This window comes from Chaetura pelagica, unplaced genomic scaffold, assembly GCF_000747805.2.
Source record: "Chaetura pelagica isolate M959 unplaced genomic scaffold, ChaPel_1.0 scaffold183, whole genome shotgun sequence".
Classification (NCBI taxonomy): domain Eukaryota; kingdom Metazoa; phylum Chordata; class Aves; order Apodiformes; family Apodidae; genus Chaetura; species Chaetura pelagica.
The window spans coordinates 287,988-309,320 of record NW_009952706.1 but is presented as its reverse complement, the minus strand read 5'-3'; the positions used below and the strand labels follow the sequence as shown (position 1 = coordinate 309,320).

At 52.3% G+C, this 21,333-nt stretch overlaps 1 protein-coding gene across 1 annotated transcript in view; it reads right to left on the bottom strand.

Annotated features, from left to right (window-relative positions):
• The window catches only part of PSD2 (pleckstrin and Sec7 domain containing 2), a 42,991-nt gene extending 22,067 nt beyond the window's left edge, over positions 1–20,924 (bottom strand). Inside the window, exons 1-6 of the mRNA XM_009994222.1 lie at positions 20,779–20,924; positions 12,708–13,196; positions 10,794–10,988; positions 7,286–7,366; positions 6,659–6,771; positions 2,739–2,797 (exon numbers count right to left, since the gene is read on the bottom strand). Of these exons, the coding sequence (XP_009992524.1) occupies positions 2,739–2,797; positions 6,659–6,771; positions 7,286–7,366; positions 10,794–10,988; positions 12,708–13,196; positions 20,779–20,924 (1,083 nt within the window). The remainder of the gene's footprint in view (positions 1–2,738; positions 2,798–6,658; positions 6,772–7,285; positions 7,367–10,793; positions 10,989–12,707; positions 13,197–20,778) is intronic.
• Positions 20,925–21,333: the final 409 nt, after the last annotated feature.

Sequence of the window (21,333 nt, the reverse complement as noted above, 5' to 3'; positions counted from 1 at the left end):
AATACAGTAAGCTTTCTGGACAGTTTGGAAACAGGGTCTGAGAACACCTGTGGTAGAAAATCAACAGTATTAAGCAACATTCCAGTGTGGCCAGGTGCAAAACTCATGTTTGAAAACCAGTCTCATTCCTCTTTAGCCTGGACTCGGTATCTGTGATGGTCGATGCTGGAATGAGGAACTAGCCCCTCCCAGAGACACTGCAGCAGGAGCTGTCCCTTCACACAGCCACATCAACCACCCTTTCCTAACCAAGGGACTGTCCCACTGCACCTCACTGCACAGCAAAACACTGAAACACACACACCAGGGGATAACATGAAAAGTGATGGGCAACATCACCACAGCACCTTCAATGAAAAGGGGGGAGGGATCAAGACACACAGTCCCAGGAACACTGCAGTGCATGGAGGAACATCTCACATGATGCACATCAGCTGCTAATGGTTTGCTAAGTAGTGAAGGACACTGCACAACCACTGAGGAATCCAGGCAAACAAAAATCCTTTTTTTTTTGCTTTTTAAATACAGAAAAAAATACCACCCAAACAAAAAAAACCAAAACCAAACCAAACCCAAGTCAAATGCCAGTGTTTTCAAGCCAAACACTAGAATGACTGCACTTACCACCTGGTTAAGGGTTAAAGAGCAGAAAGAGAAGTTCCAGGAGCAGAGAAGGAAGGGGAAAAAAAAAAAAAAGGAGGAGAAGGAGAAGAAGAAATTAATGTTACACACGTGGAAAAATAAAGAGAAGATTTTTCAAAGAAAGGCTCAGGTATCTCTAGACCTGGTCAAAAGAAAGCTGTGTTTTCTTTGCTTAGACAACATGAGATCTTTTCTTCTTACCAGGCCTCTTAGCCAGCTTGTCAATGATAAATAGAAATGGTAGGAGTTTGGAAGTTTAGGGGGTTTGGGCCTTTTCAGTAATTTCTGTCTTCTCAGAGACACACTTTGAATTTGTATTAATTTTAAAAATGAGACAAAATAAGATTATTTTGGAGTGAAATGGCAGTTTGCTTTCTGTCACAATGCTGCTTTTGCTGCTGCAGGAAATGCTTTGATGAAAATACCTCCTTGACTCCAACCCTTTTGGCTGAAGGATGAACAACACCCTGTGGGACCCTCCCAGCAGTTGTCCCCACTGCTGTCCCACTGTGTGCAAAGACACTTGGCCTGGACATGTTACTGGAGCCTTGTGGGTGGAAATGGACCTGATGGCCAGTCATAGGCTGCCTGTTCCCTGAGGGATGAGGCTGCAGCAGCTGGAAGCAACTTGGTGGAGGCCACAGTGCACATCTGGAAAGGATGCTCTTGCCACGACCAGCAACTCCCTGCACAGACTATTGTGTCCCAGCCTTCCCACTCTCATGAAGGCAGCATCTGTGCTGCAATGATGGGGAGGGGCTCCCAGTGGACTGCCAGGATGGCACTAGTGAAGCTGGTGGCCTTTGCATCTTCACCATCACAAGTGAAGAGCAATCATGTAGTGTCCTCTTTCCACCCACAGAAGAAAAGGCTCCTCCCAGGTGTGATTAGAAAACAGGATGCAAAAAACCTAAGCTAGGCTATGGCCTACTGGCCACTCTTTGACAGGCTAACAAAGAGAAAATAAGGGCAAGTCTCTGCAGATGCACCATAAATTGTTACCAGCTGGAGACAGATGAGGCCTCTGATGATACAGTTTGGAAATCATAGTATTTGGGGGCAGAAAAAAGGGTGTTTTCACACTCACAGGCTACTATACCAAGCCAGCCCCCCATGCACCCTCCACCTTCACACAAGTTCTGAGGAGTTTGTGGCTCTAGGCCTGAGCTCTCTGAGGGCTATAGAAGGTACGTCAGTGAGCCAAGGCTTGAGGAGCCCCTCTGCCCCTGCAAGGGGGGCACAGCCCACTGGGCTCACTGCCACGCTCTGTGCCTGCACCATAAGGCTGAAGAGCAGGCAGGAGACCTGGGACAAAGGTGCTACAGCCCTCCCCAGCACTGAGCAGGGTGCAGAGTCCATGCACATCCCCAGATGCACACTCTGGCAGGGGTCTCCAAGGGTACTCACCATCCCAGTGCTGTCCCACACACCCAGCCCCATCTCCCCTCTGCAGTCATTTTTCCTCTCACTCTGCTCCCCTTCTCTATGCTCTGGTTGAGCTTTTAGGAACAACCTCTGCCACCAGAAAGAGCCTCTAAAAGGTGGTGAGAGATCACTGCTCTTTTCCAACCACACCTTAGCTCTGCTCACCCTGCTTTTTGAGGAGAGGCCTTTCTGATATGAAACTCTCTAGAGGCTGCCAGTTACACCTCGGGGGGAAAAAACAGCTGGGACTTCCTTTGTGTTTTGGGAAGGACAGATCAAATGTGGACCTGTATGGAGCCACCAACTTCCTTGCAGCAGTTCCTGGGGCAAGGGGAGCCTCAGGTGTCTGTAGCAGGAGAAGAGCAGCACAATGGGGGAACCACAGGAGCTGGTGGTGAAGACCTCTCCATGAAAACTTCTTGGACAGGGCTGATGCATGCAGCAGGTCCTGGGGAGGAAGCTGCATTGCCTGGGTAATGCACAAGGTAACATCAGCAGGAGATACTCCCTTGGCTTGAGTCTGGAGTGACACTCAGGACCCAAAACTCCTCGCTGGTCAGAGCACTCTCTGCCAACCTGTTACTATTTTTCAGCAACATATCCTGCATGAGGGGACAGATCTCTATCCTGAGAAAGCAAAACAGGAAGGAGGCATCTCAAGCACTACTTACATGGCCGTGCAGGTCTGTGTTCAGCAGCATCAGGGCACAGGTGAGCGTGTGGATCCCATCTGCAACACACAGCAGTCAGCTCCTGCCCCTGCCCCTGCCCTGCCCTGCTCCTGCCCTGCCCTGCTCCTGCCCTGCCCTGCTCCTGCCCTGCCCTGCTCCTGCCCTGCCCTGCTCCTGCCCTGCCCTGCTCCTGCCCTGCCCTGCTCCTGCCCTGCCCTGCTCCTGCCCTGCCCTGCTCCTGCCCTGCCCTGCTCCTGCCCTGCCCTGCTCCTGCCCTGCCCTGCTCCTGCCCTGCCCTGCTCCTGCCCTGCCCTGCTCCTGCCCTGCCCTGCTCCTGCCCTGCCCTGCTCCTGCCCTGCCCTGCTCCTGCCCTGCCCTGCTCCTGCCCTGCCCTGCTCCTGCCCTGCCCTGCTCCTGCCCTGCCCTGCTCCTGCCCTGCCCTGCTCCTGCCCTGCCCTGCTCCTGCCCTGCCCTGCTCCTGCCCTGCCCTGCTCCTGCCCTGCCCTGCTCCTGCCCTGCCCTGCTCCTGCCCTGCCCTGCTCCTGCCCTGCCCTGCTCCTGCCCTGCCCTGCTCCTGCCCTGCCCTGCTCCTGCCCTGCCCTGCTCCTGCCCTGCCCTGCTCCTGCCCTGCCCTGCTCCTGCCCTGCCCTGCTCCTGCCCTGCCCTGCTCCTGCCCTGCCCTGCTCCTGCCCTGCCCTGCTCCTGCCCTGCCCTGCTCCTGCCCCTGCCCCAGCCCCTGCTGGCTGCCTCAGCAGCCCAGCCCCTGCAAGGAGAGCTGCTACACCTGGGGACCCCCAAGAAGAATATCTGGTTCTTTCAAACTGCACAAGCTTGATAGATCATAAATAAATAAATAAATAAATAAATGCTTTTTTCCTTCAAGTTTCACCTTCTCCTGAAATGATCACCAGGGAAGTGGCTTTAAAGCACTTTTGTCAAGGGCTTTCTAAAGACCAAACTTCCCACTGAGCCTTCCTCCATACCCAGTTTGTGCCAATGCCATTGCAGGATGGGGCAGAGACCCTGGCAAACTGAGCTGGTTTCCCCCCAGTTGATCACAATCACCTCAGGGGTTTGTCCTGGGGTGTTCAGCCACCCTGCCCAGGCAGCCTGAAGGGTCTTGAGTCGTTCAACAAACATCATTACCACAAATGAGTGCAGCACTTTGGGCTCTCTGACTTAATAAAACTCACAGAAGTTTTCCTTCCATTGGAGGCAGCACAGGCACCTCTGCACCAGGCACTCTGCTGACTTGCTGTTATTTCAAAACCATGCTGTGGCCTGAAGCTGCTCAGGTTCAAAAGACTGGTCCCCACACACCATGGGCAGGCAGTCTGGCACATGAGCTGGTCCTTGCAAGGACCTCGCGGGGCTGGAGAGCACCAGGGAGAAGGCAGGGGCAGGAACAGTCACAGTCTTTGGCCCTGCTCTTGGTATGACTTGGTGTGTTCACACAGATGGGCTGCTCCACAGACAAAGCCAGACAGGATTTGGTGCTCCTGGCTCGTTTCCTTGTGCCCAGTTGGTGCCCTCATGTCAGGCTGGGACCTACCCCAGGCCAGCGTGGGGAGGTGACACTGGTCTCTTCTCCTGGGGGAGGATGTGCAGCCACAGCTGGGCCTGTCCCCACCCCAACCAGCTGCTAGACAAAGGCACCATTCTTGTGAAACAGTGACAAGCCCCGAGCAGCTTGTGCTGAAGGCCAAGCTCTAAACACTGCCAGCTAAAGGCAGGAGCCCAGGATGGAGGGATGTGAGCTCCTCCCTTTCCTGACAAAAACATGGCCTCTGAGGAAGGAAGAGCTTCTCATGAGAACATCACATGTTTCTTTATGAGGGCTGAAGGTCCTGGGGACATGGTGAAGAAGGAAGCAATTCCTAAGAAAGGTGTTTCATTCCCCATCACAAGAAGTAGCTTTGGCCTTAGGGCAACATGCCTCCCCAGTGCATATTCTGGAGCCTCTGTGGGAGGTTCTGAGCTGACATCTTCACCTGGCTTCACTTTATGACTTTGGTGGAGTCAATCATGTCCCATATGGCCCCAAGGTGGAGCTGGTGTCCCAAATCTCTCACTTGCTTAGCTCAGTTGCATTCACTTTTTCTCTTACACAGTGTCACAACATTACCATGTAGCTCCTTTTCTGGGCTTCCCCAGCACAGGAAAGCACTGATAAAATGTCAAAGAGGACAGCAATTCTGCCATCCTCACCAGCAGCATCCCACCATACAGGCTGAAGTGACCCTTGGTGCTGCAACATGCAGCAATGCCCTGAAATGGCTTCTAAGCCACTAGGGCTTGAAGACCTTAGCCAGCTGACCATCTCCAGACAAAAGTGCCTGGACTCTGTCATGCTTCTCAGCCAATGGACCATCACAGTCTGAGCTGTTTCTTTAGAAATCTAGATAATACACAGTGCCTTGGATTTCATCTTGGTGGAACATCCTTGTGGAAGTTTAGTCTGGATGCAACAAGAGGGAACTGCTTCCTGAGGAAAAAGCTTTCAATAGCTTTCTCAAACCATGTGTCTAGTCCATGTTTTTGCAATATCTGCAAAAGATGTGACCTGAAGGAGTCACTTTGCTTCCCTCCATCGCATCAGCTTCAAGTAGCACTTAGCTTACAATTGTATTTTTCAAGTCCCATTCAATTCCAGCCCTGAGTGCAGCTCTGCCCTCCCCAGGACTCACTCAGTTTACATTTGGCCTGCAGAAAGTGGTCCTGCCTGTGACATGTGCTGCCACCCCCACAGGCAATGCTGTGGCCCTAAAGGTCAACAAATAGGTCACGACAGCAGCATCAATACTGTGTTACACATCCAGATTTCCTTATTCTTTATAGTTTTGTGCTGTTCAGGAGTGTAACATTTTTGAAACAGGTCCTACCAGCAGCAGTGACATCTCCACTGAGGGCCATGCAGCTATGGAAGAGTTTCACTTTCTGGGTTTATTCGTGTCTGCAGTAGCAGGCACCTTCTCACAGAGCTGGGATGTAATTTCTCCTCTGTAATTCAGAACTGGGGTGTCATTTCTCCTCTGAGCAGCTGCCATGGTGTGGCTCCTTCAGCAGCTTTGGAGCCCACGTTGCCACAGCAAAGCTTGTGTTTTGTTGGATTACTCCCTGCCCTCCAAACAACCTCATGCTGAAGGGTGTGGGATGGGGTTGGAGATCTGGCCCTCTGCTCAGGTTGGTGTGGGCATGGCCTCTTGGTGGGTGTTGGACACTTGAGGACCAGCAGGGGAGAAAGGGTCCCAAGACCCTTGTCTGTAGCAGTGTGGATGGATGCAATATGGTTGGGGATCATGTTGAGGGTCAGGACCTGTCACCTGGGACATTTCAGCTGGGGACTGCTGCTGAAAATTTAGCCTGAAGCTTCATGGCTACAAGTGGAAGACCTGCTGGATGGGAAAGTCCTCTCTGGATCAGTGGGGGAGAACATCACACAAACAGAGGGAAATGAAACCTGAACCTGTGCTTCACTGGGATATCACTGATAAAAGGGAAAATGTCATTCTAGTTGGAGAAGAGCTTGTGGCCAGCCAGCAGCCCCTTTGCAATCCAAAGCTGCAGGAATTTGCAACCCCTGAGAGCCACTTCCCACCTCCCTGGGTGTTGGGCCACTGAGGAGCTTGTCTTCAGCTCTTCTTGTGTGCACTTCAGGGGACAAGGCTCCCTAGGAGCCCCCACTCAGAGCCTCAGGGGACTCATCTGGCTCTCCTGGGGGGGTCTGTACAGCCCCTGGTGCCCCCCGTCCCTCCCAGGAGCAGCAGGGCAGGATCCCAGGACAGGAGCTGCAGGGTGCCCAGTGAGTGCTGCTCAGGCCTTGGGCTGCAGTTGGCTTGTTTCCCACTCAAGCTCTGCCACGCAGGTGCTCTGTGGGTCTGCAAGGAACAGCAGAGGCCGGGAGAGGAGGTGGTTGGTACCTTGGGACGTGCTCTCCTCTGGGTTGCACTGGCAGAACCGGCGCGAGAAGTGGATCAGCACCCGCTCCCGCTCCTGCGTCTCTCCCATCAGCGGGAACGCCCTCAGGAACGTCCTGCAAAGACAAAGCAGGACTTAAGAGCGGTGCTGGATCCAGCAACCAGGCTGAGGGGGCCTCAGAGCAGCTGGGAAGGCCTTTGTCCTCCCCCCGGCCTGCACACCCCCGGGGCCCTGCGGGTGCAATGCAAGAGGCACTTTGCGGAGCCAGCTCTGAGCTGTGCGGGGCAACGTGCTGGCACTGGGCACACCTTGCTGGCACCAGGGTGGGCTCTCTGTCCCAGGAGAAGAAGCTGCTCCCATTTGCTCTGATTTTGCACAGGCTCGGACTCCTGGGAAAGCTGCTCTCCACCATGGGGAAGCAGGCCGTGGGCCCTCCTGTCAAACCCCAGCACCTGGTGCCAAGCAGGACACCAGAGCGAAGATGAAACAACGACCTGTAGCTCCCCCCACTCCCTGCTCCTACCACAGGAACAGCCTCCAGGGCCTTGGGGAGCCCGAAGGAGAAACCCACCAGGCTGCTCTGCTCTGCCCAGCCCAGGCCCCGTGTCGGGTGCCAGAGATCAGCTCACCTGAGTGCTTTGTCAAGGGTCAGGCCAGTGAAGTCAAAGAAGCTGAGATACTCCTCTGCTACCAACTTGCTAAATTCGTTACTGTAATTAAAGAGGGTGCAGTCAGCCCTTTCATCAGGGAAAAAGACACTGTCCACAAGAGGAACAGCAGATGGCTGTTCCTTTTGGCCAGCCCACGCTCCCAGTGAGACACAGCAGACGTGATCCCAACCCAGGGGGACTTTCTTCTAGCTTAAAATGCTGGTGGAAGATCTCCAAAGGTCCCCGGTGTGCTCACAGCCTAGCTCTACAGCTGCCAGCCCAAGACACCTGAGGATGAAAACTGTGGGCCCCCAGTGTCCCCCTCTGCTGTGCTGATGGCCAGGCAGAACATCCTCCCAAACCAGGTAGGAAGTGAAAGCCACAAGGATGTCCTGTGCTCATTGGGCACCTTCTCTCTTACCCAGTCCTCCCCCATTCCTGGACATGTCCCCTCTCCTACTGCAGTATTTCTGCTCTCCATGTGTGCTCCCATCCCACCTTCTCACCACAGAACCTAGTGTCTCACATGGATGTCCCTGGGCATTGGAGCAGGAGAGCTCAGCTGAGCTGGCCCTGCTGATCCCCAAATGCTTCTCCAGAAACCCTTTCCCTGCCACATTTTTGGCAGAATGCTTGGGGACATGTTGCCTTTAAAGCCAGAATGGGTACTGTGAAGTTCCTCTATCTACACAACTCAGGTAGCAGAAGTGCAAGAATAATCAAGGAATTCTGGCAAGAAATGGAAGATAAGCTCCATAAGCTCAGCATTTGCCATGCACAATTCCTTCTCTGTCCCCCCCCCAAGATGAGAAGCATATTCCTGAGCACTGCACACCCAGTTTTACCCTGGGACATGTTACAGGTGGAACTGATTGTTTTTCCTACAGCATTGATCCATCTTCTGCTGTGAGGTGGACACTGTCAAGCCCTTGGCATGGATGCTGTCTGGAAGGACAACACACAGCTGGATCAGGCAAAGCAGTGTGACAGTTCCAGGGGAGAAGTCCAGGCTGAGTTTTGAGAAGCAGGACACCAGTACTGGTGCTGGAGTTTGTGCAGGAGACTGTTTCAAAGCTGTGTGAAGCCACATAGTCTCACACTCCTAAAACAATACTATAATTTGGGATTGCTGGGTCTGGGACAGTACGTGACCTCATGGTCCCGTGGCCTCCCAGGTCAGTCTGCTTCAGGCAGTGCCATAATGATTGGCATGTGGATTCCTGCCAGCTTCCCAAGGAGATTTCTCTACTTGTCCTGGAATTTCACAGCAAGGTGATGTGAGATGCAGAAGATGACCACACTTTTGTGAAAGGAGATGTCACCACATCTCCACCCCTGTGTCAAAGAATGATCAGAATCCGGCTCCAGGCCTCCTCTTGGACCCTCTTGGCTCTATGTCTGCATAGGACTAGCCAGTGTTCTCCCTACCACAGGTCAGGTCCCACCTCACATGTGCAGTTTCACAGAAAAAAAGGCCTGATTCCTTCCTGCTCTGGCAGGGGGGTTGGACTTGATGATCTCCACAGGTCCCTTCCAACCCACAACCTTCTGTGATTCTTGATTCTGTGACTCTATAAGTACAGGACTCTCTTGGAAAACCTTGCAAGGAAGTGCCTGGCACAACCATCTTCATGGTCTGGCAGCTGAGATAGTTCAGCTGCCCTCCAGTAAGAGATGTGAGCCCATGGGTGGTGACAGAGTGGAGACCATGCACAAACAAAGCCAGGAACAAGGCTCTTCCATGGAAAGTTTAGTTGCTGAAACACATGCTCTTCAGAGAAACAAAGGTAATTTCTGGATTTGAGGTTCACTTCACAGATCTGTGTCACCTGGAAAGAAACTATTTGGAGATAGACAACCTCCATTTCCTTGGTCATCAGGCCTTTCCTACTTGTTTGACAGTGATGACTGGTTTTCATTTGGGTTTGGGTTTTTTTAGAAAATTGCCAATGTTCACAAAGAAAAAAAAAGGGATTAATTGAGTTTTAAAAAGCTTTAAAATGGGATTTTACTTTTTGAACAGCCCTCCTAGCCAGTCCACCTCCTACATGAAGCTGACCTGAAAGCATCACTTAAACTCACCCTGCTCCACAACTGTAGGCTGGCCTTGCATTGTCTTAAGGGAGCAAAACCAGCTTAAAACACACTTATCCTCATCCTTCTTCCTTTCCTGCTCTGCCAATCCACCTGCTTGGTCCAAGAGCCTGCAGCTCTATCCAGTTCTTGTGCTGGAAAATTATGGAAGTAAAAAACCCAGCTGATCAAAACAGGTTTTCTCTTACAGGCTGTGTCCATTCCCAAATGGGGGGCCCCAAACAGCTTTCCAGTGTGAGGACTGCAGGGGTGAGTGAGGACAGCAGGAACTAGCAAAGGGACACACTCAGACTAGAAGGACTAGATGAGCTCTAGAGGTCCCTTCCAACTTTGATTGCTCCATGAGATGCTCCCCCAGGGATCAACTGGTTGGCAGTTGCTCCACCCAATGAGCAGGGCACATCTGCAAGAAAGGAGAACGATGCTAGAGGCAGCAGCAACCAGCCGCACACCTGCTGCAAGAGCCATAGCAGAACAAAGATGCTGCCAGGTGATATAAAAAGCCTCTGCAGGAGGTAATTCATAGGCTCCTTCTGTCCCAGGACTATGCTGGGGGTCACATCAATCCTTGGTACTGAAAGCCTGGGTGTTTGCTGAGAGAAAGTTGTGTCCTGCTGATCTGGACAGGAGCAAGACACAGCGAGGACATAAAAAAGCCAAAAACCCATCAACAGTTTGTATCTCACCCAGGAGAAGGATGATGGGGATTGGTGTCCTCACAGCCACTGGCATCCTGGAATGATCTGTTCCTGCTACACTCATTACTGTTACTCTCTCTCTTAGGTACTTCAGTAACTCTCCTGCTTTTGAATAAACACTTTTTAGTTCCCTTCTGCCTAACCCAGGCACATCTCCCAGCTTGAGGTACTTGGACCTGTGCTGTGTACCTGGCTCTCCACCAAAACCTTCATGCCACCTATACAGACTGGGTCAGGAGGCACTGCAGCAAGATTTTGGGGTGCAGACATTAAAAACCTGGGGGCTGGCAGGAAGCCCAGTGCAGATCAAGGTCTGGATCCCAAAGCCTTCAGCCTGGGAACTACTTTAGGGGAGGTCTTGCTGGGCCCCTACCAAACACAGCAAGCTCTTGGTTCTGGCAGGCAGCAGTTTCTGGCAGTTAATGCCCAATACATGCAGGCAACTTGTAAGATTCAGACTGCAAGGGCATTGGACTTGGACCAGTTTCAACTGGAAGCATCTCCAGCAGCCCTGACTCCACCCATCAAGCCCTTGTAACAGCAGCCTTGTCCCTTCCCGCCTTTGCCCTGTTGTCCCATCACAACCAGTGCTCCCCAGGCCCTCCCCAGCACCACGGTGCTTCTGCTGACCGTGCTTGGGGCTGCCACTTCCATCACCCCCTGGCAGGGTTGGCTGCAACCCAAGCCCCACTTACTTCTTCCCGAGCTGACGTGCCACGTCGCAGCGCTTGAAGCCCTCCAGGCGGTAGAGGCGCTTGGCCAGCCTCTTGGCAGCCTCGCTGTCCACCCTGCAGCCATTGGCCAAGGTGTCTGTGCTGCCCTGGTCCAGCTGCTCCGTGCTGCCCATGTCAGAGTCGGAGTCTGACAGTGTCTCTTTCAAGCTGGCGTCGCTGCACAGAGAGAAGAAACACTTCGAGGAGCAGTGAAGTGACGATGAAACCCACAGAAAACGCCACAGGTTGGTTGCACAGAATGAGAGGATCACAGAATCACCAAGGCTGGGAAAGACCTCTCAGATCATCAAGTCCAGCCTATGACCTAACACCACCACATCAGCCAGACCATGGCACTAAGTGCCACATCCAGCCTTTCCTTCAACACCTCCAGGGACGGTGCCTCCACCTCTTCCCTGGGCAGCCCATCCCAACGTCTGATCACCCTCTCCATGAGGATGTGCTTCCTAAGGAAAGTTTCTTCCTGTCCTAACCAAAAATGCAAAAAAGAACCACCACACATTTGTGAACTGGACATTGGACAAACTCCCTTTCATTTCAGGTCAAATGAAATGGTAATTTGAAATGTGTAGGATAAAACTGAAGAGGGAGTGACTACTCCTTAAGAACTGAGGAGAAATCTGTTCAAAGCAAGCAGCCCCAACAGCATTTTAAGCTTCCTCTCTCTCCCCTGGTATGGAAAGGGATTCCAAGCTCTTTCAGAGCTCTTTCAGGAAATCTGAGGCATAGGCAGCCTGCTTTCCAGTTCTGATTATTTGCCAAGGATGAGAAAATGCACTTGTTCAAATCATGTAAAGAGACTGGGAGCAGCCCTGCCGTGGCTGCTGGGCTGCTTCTCTCCCAGCTTTAGGCTGGTGTCACAGCCAGTTCTTCCAACAGACAACGAGCTGAGCAGTCCCACTGTCACCACGCAGATGGGGAAGCATTTCTGCTTCCTTGCTCAAGGCCAGTTATGGCTTTGTGGCACTTATTTGCACATTTTTGGCCAGTGTGACCTATCGAAGGCCTGATAGCCAGCTAGATATACAGCCCTGCTCCAGTTCCCCGTGACCTGACTGCTCACCACCTGGATTCCTCGTGCAAGGAACTGCACTGCAGAAGAGCTGCTGCCTCCTGGGGATGACAGTTTGGGTCTCAGCTCCTCCAGAGGATAAAGTCTCTGCTGATCTCCTCTGCCTGCAGCAGAATCTTTGGGGAGGCTTCTACAGGGACACCCAGTTCTAACTGAAACTTTGAGGTTCCCCTGCACCTCAGAGCACACTTGGGAGTGTGCCTGCCTGCCTCCAACCTGCCAAGGCTTCTGCAGATGTCAGGCAGACAAGGCAGTGCTGTGTCAGAGGAGCACCATTTTTGCCTGCTCAAGGAACAGATGGGATTACCAAGCGGCCAGATGAGTGGTGGTGCCTTCCAGAGGAAACACGAGCACAAAGCACTGAGCCCTGGTTTTTCATTTTTGCCTGCTCAAGGAACAGATGGGATTAACAAGTGGCCAGATGAGTGGTGGTGCCTTCCAGAGCAAACACGAGCAGAAAGCACTGAGCCCTGGCTTTTTTTGGACTCACAGGGCTCCTACAGGACCCTGCAGCTCACCTGCAGTTTGGGGTCATGGGTTTGAGAGCAGGGAGGAGCCAGAGATGCACTGGGGACTGGCTGGTTTAATGCCTTGAGGCTGTGGTCCCCAGCAGCAGTGCTGATCACGGGCAGGAAAAGTTTGCCCTGTTGGTGTTTGGCCTCTCTGCCATGAAAGCACATGAGAGGAAGCACAAGGGGAAAAAAAGCAGCTCCATCTCTAAAAAGTCCTCTGAGTCTCGCCCTTGGATTGGGACCCCATAAGACAAGGAACCCTTTGCCTGAGGAATTCCCAGCCTGCCTTACCTGATGGAATTAATGATCTTGGTGGCATCTTCCTCTGACCCTTCCACGTGGAACCCATTTGGGATGCTCTTCAAGGACAACCGGCTCAGCACGTTTTCCGACCTGCTGCTGGTAATAGAGTGCCTGAGAGGGCTTCCAGAATCCCCCTCTGCTGGTTTTACTGCTGCCTGCTCTTGCTTATCAGCAGCCATGTGATGAAGAGCTTCTCTCTGGTGGGCTACGAGTTTCTGCTCCAAGAGCTCAGGGCTTTCCTTGACCCTTTGCTGGATCAACGGGGTGAGTGGGGCCTCAAAACTGACACAGCTGTCTGTCTCGTCCGTGAGGGAGAGGACATCCAAAGAGTCCAAGCTGCTGTAGTATGTACCCTTCATAAGGTCAGACTCTACAATCTTCTCAAAGGTCGAGCTGAACCCATCCCTGATGTCTTTGAATTGAAAATGTTCCTTGTCATCCTCGCTGCAGATGAGCTTGGAATCTCCAGAAGCAAACCTGGACCAAAAGGGGGAGACATAGACAATACTCAAGGTAATTGCTCTCATTGTTACACTTGGAGGTAAGAGTCATAAATGGATGCTGTGATTGTAGCCCCTTGGGACCCTTCTGTGCTATAACCTACCTGGTTCCTAATTTTATTACAAGCTTCTAGAGCTGAAGAGGTTTTATGATGAGCAACCCAGGGGCCGAGCCAACTCTTAATTTGGTCATGTCCCAGTAAAAAAGCCAGACCTCTGAACTGGAGATGTTTGCATCTGGCACCTACTACTGGATCCACTGCCAGAAAGGATTTAATCTGCAGATTTCCTCTCCCTTCAAGGGCTCCAATTATGGCTACTTCAAAAGCAAGAACATCCTTTAAGATCGAGGCCATTTTGATCCAACTTTGGATGTGAGTAACAAATGCCCTTGATCCTTCTTACAGTGGAGAAAAAGCAGATGCTTTTACGGAGCAATTAATATGCTATAACTTGAGCATTTTTCTTAGAAGAGGGACCACAGAAGTGTAAGAAACCCTACAAATAGTTTTTTCTCCACTGAGAAGGATGTAAAAGGTGACGGACACACATCCAGAGAGGGTAGGCTCATGTCTCTTTACAGCTCACCTGTGGGATTCAGGCACAGCACCACAGACATGACAGGAGGCTGTGAGATGCATGAACCTCCAAGCCCAGCTTCCAGGGAAGCCTGGATGACTCTCAAAAAACCCAGCTCTTTTTGGTTCTGAATGCTGGGACATTCACTCCAGTGTACATCTCACCAGGAACACAAGAGTGCATCTGAGCCCAATCCAGCAACGTGCTGAGAGCCCTGGAGAGCTGAGAGGCCTCAGTCCCTCCTGGAACACACCATGCTGCAAGGACTTGCCTAAGCCACCCCACATGACTTAGATGAAGCCCATCTCCCCCCTTCCAGCAGCCATTCCTGTCCCTTGCACTGTCAGAGCCAGGCACGTGGTGCTGTCCCTGGGGGAACAGTGCATGGCTCTTCCTCCACATGTGATGGGGTGAACTGTCCTCACTGCAGCACACGTGGGGTTGTGACTGGGTTTGTGCTGAACCACTGGTGATAAACACACCCATGTTTGCTCTCCTGCTGGACCTGCCTGCACAGCATCAAGGCTTTCACTAATTTTCTCTGCCCAGCAAATGGGCTGGGGGGAGGCAAGAGGGGACACAGCTGGGACAGCTGACCTGAGCTGACCTAAGGGATATTCCCTGCCATCCAGTGTCATTCTCAGGAAAAAAAAATACTAAAAAAACCCCCACCAATGTATAAAGATACGTACATTAAACATAAAATATACATATAATATAACATATATATTCTATGTGTTATATCCATATGATATTTATATATTTTTAAATATAAGTGGATTTAGTCTGTCAAAGCAGTCATTGCTCCAGACTGGCTGGGTGTCAATCTGCTGCTGGGAAGTGGTGAGTGACTGATTTTTGCATCACTTGGTGAATTTTGCAAGTAAAAGGCCAGGTGCTTGGGTGCTGGTTGGGTCAACCCACTGCACCCCCTCCCTGCGGTGGTCTCAGGTTGGAACCCCTGTGGCAGCATCAAGGCTGTGCCTGGTGCCTCTCATGAGCACGGCCTCACTTTGCTGCAGACTGTGCTTCCCTGAGATGAATTCTGGTGTGGATCAGGGATGAGCAAGTTCTGGTGGCAGCTGAGGAGAAGCAGTACCTGTGCCTGCCCAAACCCAGCTACTGCTGGTAAGGTTTCCTGCCAGTGACAGCCCACTCCCAGTTCTGGAGAACATCACCTGGCACAGAAGAGGTTGGAAATGGACCTAAGGAGGTTAAAGACACTGCTCTAGCACAGGGGCAGCAAAGCACTTCTGAGCCAGACATGGCAGAGCCATGGAAGTGTCTCCCAGGAATATGGACACTTCTCAGTGCACTTTAAAAAAAACACTTCAGTCTTTTTAGGTGGGGAAACTGAGGCACACACAGCATTCCATGGAATTGCTCAAAAGTAAAGAGAAGTAGAAAGATACAGCCTTGGATCCTGGATCCACCAGCAGACAGGAAAGAATAGGGAAACCAAAGTGATCACCCCCTGATGGTCCCCACAGCCAGCCACATATTTCCAGCTCCCAGCTCTCTGCAGCTTGCAGATGCCCTGACCCAGAGACGTTCAGCCCCTTTTGTCCAACAGACACAGGCTTCCTGGTTTGACAGTGGAGATGGACCCCTCAACATCACTGCTGTGCCTGGAGGGGGCTCAGTGGAGTCCTGGAGTCAGTTTGTACCATTACAGGGGCTGGGCTGCATCCTTCCTTCTCCTGAGACAGGAGGGATTTGCCTGGTTTTCCACTGCTCAGAGAAGCAAGTAGCAAGAAGCCAAGGCTGCCTCTTGAGCAGGGAGCTGGTTAATAAGGCCCTGAATTTTCTGGCCCAAGTATACATATGTAATCCATTCCTGGAAACACTAGCCCTCCAACATGCCACAGGCAGGGCAGAAGATGGCTGGTCACTTCAGGACACAGTGACCCTAAGATCTAACCCTTGCCACTGATGGTACCACATTCACCTGGGAACCATCATCCTGATTTTTATGGAGCTGTCAGTTCTCATGGGCAGTACAGAATGCACCATGCCTGAGCAGTGATGCTCCCATGAACCAGGTGTCCTCCAGCACCCTCATCAGCACCAGCAGCAGGAGCTCAGCGTTTACATGAGCACCAATTCCAGGCAGTCAGGTGAGACCTGGGGTCCCTTCACATACCAAAGGTTATCACCCTTGTTTGCTACAGCCAGTGTGTTTAACAACCCAAGCCTGCAGGACAGGAAGTTCTCTGCCAACAGGGATCTCTTCACCCCATAAATCCACAGCAACCAAAGACAGTCAGTGGTGTGAGAGGGCACACAGTGGATAACTAACAAAAAACCAGTGTAAGGAAGGAATACTTCAATGACAGAGGAGCTCGGAGCCCCGTTGTGACTGTGGGGAGTTGGCACAAGTCTTCTTGTCCCCCATCTCTGAAAGAAAACCTGGGGTGGATTGAACCAAAGGCAGATTTTCCTGCTTCTAACAAGCCAGGGCAAGAGCCATTGAAGAAGTGAGGACAAATCAGTGCTCTTGGGTTTCTTACTTCTCAGTGTCACGAGGATCTGAGGAACTCAAGCAGGTCAGGGGCCATGAGATGGCTATCCCATGCTGTCTTCCCTTCTTCCTGATGCTGGATGCCAGGCTGGTGAGCTGCAGAGGACCCGGCACAGCAGGGAGCAGCACAGACCTACCTGAAGGGCTGTGCAAGGAGGAAAACAACACTGTGTGGCTTACACTACGTTTGTGAAACCTGACAGGCCCTGACAAACACGTTTTTGCATCCTTTGAAAGTCCTCTGTGATGTCTGAGCCTTCAGAGATGTTGTTTTTAATCCTAGCTCTGCAAGGACCTGGGTACAAGCTTACATGAATCTACAGACCCACATAGTCCCTTAATTCCAGCAGTTCAGGGTTTAGGAAAACTCTCACCCAGTTCCTCAGAGCTGGCCTTGCAGCAAACCAGACAGCAGCAGAAATGTGGCAGACAGAAGCAGCTCCACAGATTATCTGCTGCAGTCCAAAGGCCCCTTGTCCTCAGGAATGCTTGTCTTCACAAATCCATCCATCCCTGCAGGGTGAACTGCAGTGCCCGGCCTTGCGTACAGCAAAGATCCCCTCCTTCCACAAAGCAGGAGAAATTTTAAAAACTTCATCCCCTTGTAACAGGAAGGACTTCAAAGCCTTAATTGCGCTCAACAGGATGAATTATGGACCTGCCTTGGCAGCTTGTTCCATTGCCAAACTTCTTGCAACAGCCCCCATCTCAGTGGATTTCCATGTCCCCTCTCCTACAGAGGGCCTGTGTCCTCCTCACACCAAGGAAGGATTCTGGGCTTCTGTGGTTTCCTCAGGTCCTCCAAGAGAGCCACCACAGTGCTCCTTGTCCTGCATCATCTCACTCCCATCACCAGCATGTCTCTGTGCAGGAGCCCCCATGCAGGACAGGATGCTCTGGCCCATGCCCAGAGGTTTGGTGCCCAGTGTGTGTTACCAGGGGTGTTGTGCACCACAGCTGTGCCTGCAGGTGTTCTCCCAACTGCTCCTGGCTATCAAGACCATGAAGAACCATCAAGCCCTGCAGCTCCTGGATATTACTTAGCATGATTGCCATCATCCCAAGGCAGGCAGCCTCTTGTCTCTCACCACACTGAACAGAGTAATTTCCATCCGCTGGTCACACCACAGAGCTTGTGTTTCCCAGTCCTGTAGTTATCTCTTGGGCCCAAACTCCTACAGAAGGCAACGAAGTGAAAAAGTCTGTGTCCCTAGAGATGCCCCAGCAAAGGCTGTGTGGAACAGACAACAGAGACCATGGCAGGAGCCATGGTCCTGGATGGGTCAGTGGGCACCAAGTCAGACTCATCACATCTCTCCTTGCACTGTCCCAGGGAGGACAGAGGACAACGAGACTTTCTACAGCTTGCACCAGCCCTGGAGCCTTGTCAGCACCCAATGCAAGCAAAGCCAGGCTAAGGTGGGACACACTGAGAGACCTGGCTGGTGTGAATGAACCTGACAAGGCCTTTCCCTGGAGCCATGTCATGTCCTTGTCACACAGCAGGGAAGACAACTGCTTTCCTGAAATAAGGAGTGGGATATTTATTTGCATTGTAATCACAAGGCTTTGTAAGAGCCTTGCAGTAACACTGGCTCTAATTGCTTGTGCTGCTCTCCTCAGTCACCTCCATAATACAGCTTTATTGCTTCCAGCAAGGCAGGCTGAGAACACCCAGGGTTGTTGGTGCAGCTGAACCTCACTGGGTTTTTATGCACTGGGTTGTTTACATTTCACTTCTCGCTGGTTAATTGCTTGTAATAAAGTAGAACGTAGTTTGCTGTGTTGGTGGAGTGAGGAGGCCCATCAGAGAAGGACACAATGATAATCAGGACTTCTCTTTTTCCTGAGTGCTGCAGGATCTCTGCAAAGTTTTTTCTGCTACTTGATTTAATGGAATTTTAATTGCTCATGGCTCCATGTTACCATGGGAGGAAGGTGTGGAGAGCAGACCCACAGCTGCAGGTCCCACGTGCAGCTACAAGCCAAAGATGGGTGGGTATCCCACTGCTAGCAAATTTGGCCTTTTTGAATTATTTCAATGGACAGAGAATGTAGTTCACTGTTGAAGCTCTCAGTTGCAGAGCTGTCACCTCCCTGAGATCAGCAGGGCCAATGCTTGGGGCTTCTGGGAAGATGAAGGACTTCTAGGCAACATAGCCACAATGACTGGGAAATGGGGCTTTGACAGGGTGTCCTGGCATACCAATGGATGTCACAGCATGAACTAGAAAGGGGGAGAAAGGGATTCAGTCAATGCAAACTGCAGCACAAGCACTACAGCTTTGCTTTTATTTCCTTGACCTTCTAAACAACATTTTCCTGCACAGATGCACTGATCTACCTTCAGCAGGGTAATCATGGCTTCTTTTTCCAGATTCACCATGGAGCCAATGCCTTTTTTCCACTTTCATTCTCTGTGGGTTCAGTGGGAAGGGCAAGACTCAACACCTTCTTGTAAAGTACTTTTAGATCCAGGGACAAGATGCACCATAGGAGCACCAACAGGCAGATGATGACAAGTGGAATGAATCCCCAGGAATGAATTGTTAACTGCTCATCAGTAAAAGATTAAACCAGAGACAGAGGAAACCCAGGTTCTGCTACGTCCAGAATGGCTCATAAAAGAAACAGCAACATACTGAAGGGAAGTAAAGAAAGAACTGGGGAAACTCAAGAGATGATGCAGGTTGACAGTGACTTCTTGGTGCCTCGGTTCATCTGTCAGCTTTTTCACTCCTGACCCACACTGATCTAGGAGAGCTGGACAGTCAGCTACAGTCAGGAAAGATCAGCTTCATGTCATGTTTGGCCCGGCCACACATTTCTGCCATGTACCCTAAAGATAGATGGTTAAAGTGCTAAGGATCTCAAACCCAGTGAGATAACCCATTCCCCTAGCAAGAAGTGATTTCCCAGATTTCAGCTGTGTCCCTGAATTTTTCCAGCTGCCTTTGAATATAGTGTGTGACTTGTCCATTGTGCTTTCAGCTTCCCAAAAGACTTACTTGCTATCCAAGTAAATAGGTGTAGAGCATAAGATCATGGGCTGTACAGGCAGAGCCCAGTCAGGCTGCATCACCTCCAAACCCTCAGCCTGCCACTTCTCCCAGTTCATGCCCTAGTACCCTGGAATAATTGCACTTGCAGTGGTTGCAGCACCCTTAGCTTCATCTTGAACTCACAGTCTCTGCCAGGGAGCCACATACCAAGCAAAAAGGAATTCCTTGCCACCCAGGAGACTTGCAGGTATCTAAGACTGGACCACACATCTCACAGAGCTGGTGGGACCTGCCTGGGGGTGGTGTCCTGCAGCTCTCCAGGCATCAGCAGCACTGGACACTACTCTTCTCCAACACCTTCAGTTGTGCTTGTTGAAACAGTGCTGGTCCTTCTTGCTGGGGACCTTGGATAAATCAAACCACCAGGTTTTTACAGGAGAGCCTGTAAAACACTAGAGGGGCAATGAATTGTACCTTGGCCAGCACCCACACCGTGCACTGCCTTGCTGGGCTGGCACCCCTGCCCACCTCCTGCCCATGCTCTCAGCAAATGGGTCGGGCTGGAGCCTTCACTGGACTAAAACCAGGAGGTGATGTGCTGGACCCTCTTGGCCACCACGTGCCTTCCACACCTCTCGAGAAGGCCATGCTTCTCTGCAACAACTTCTGCTGCTCTTCTCCAGCTCCCTCCTGCTTGCAGGATCTCTCCTGTGCTGGGGCAGGTTCACAGGCAGGGCCACAAGATTCACAGTGCCCATAAGCCCCAGCTGGCTACAAAACAGACCCCCCAGATGATTTCTGGTGGCAAAGGGAAGCATCCATACTTGGCTACTTTGTCCCAGGCACTTGAGAACAAGGTGACACTTGTGCCTCTCATCCCTCCCTGCTGTGTCTGTGCCACCCAGGTGCTGGCAGCACCTGCAGCAGGTGCACCAAGGAGCACAGCTCAGTGCTTTGCCCTCTCTTAGGAGCACTGCAAAGCTGTAACCTGCCAGCCCAGGGCAAGCCATGCTGCCAGGGCTTTTCAGGGCATCCCAGGCCCCTGGGATGGTCCCCCCTGGCCCAGCTCTGTTCCCCACTGTCCCCTGGCTGTCATGCCTGTCCTAGATTATCTCTGGTAAATCTGCCCTGAGTGCTGCAGCTGAATCTCCAACTTGCAAGTGGGACATTCCCAAAGTGAGCACAACCTGCAGGAGCTCTCCTGGGACCCCCAAAGCTTCTTCACTTTAGCAGTTCCATGGGCAGACCCTGCCTCTAACCACACCTGGTTTTTTTTTGCGTTAGTAACAGGGAAAAACAACGTGGGAAGTGCAGCAAAAAGGAGTTCAAAGCCCCAGTCACCCATGAGAGCAGCTGCAGCTTTTTTAAGCTGGCGAGTTACACACGGAGCAGAGAAACTCGAAGGCAGGAGAACCCCCCTCCCACCCGCCCCGCGCCTGTCCCGGCCCCGCACTCACCCCAGCGGCTCCTCCTGCTCGTCGGTGCTTGGAGCTTCCGAGGAGCCCCGGGCTCCCGGGGTGTCCGGGGAGAGGGATGCTCTGCCCGCCGTGCTGGTCCCGCAGCTCCCGGCCGCACCCTCCCCGTGCCGAGGGCTGAGCATCATCCCGGGCGCTGCGGGGACCCGAGGGGTGCGGGGCTGGGCCGCTCCCGCTCATGTTCCGCTGCTGGTCCCTCCCCGCGCTCAGCTCAGGCTCGGAACCACCTACAAATGGAAAAAAAACCACCTCACAGCTCCCACCAGGGCTGCCAGCAAAGCCCGGTGAGCAGCACTGGGAAATCAATGCCCCTCCGGACCCTCTAAGTATAAAAGCAAGGAAGGATCACCCCGGGGTTTTGCTGCTTTTACAAAGGACTCGTTACCCAGCGGGCAGAGCTGGAGGGGAAAACCTGCTGCTGTGGGTCTGGGCACCCACCTGAGCTCCTCTCAGAGCCCCCCGGAGGTGCCGGTGCCCTGGGAAGGGGGCTGAGGCACGAGCTGGGCACTGGGGCTCCCGAGCACCCCCCTGCCACCA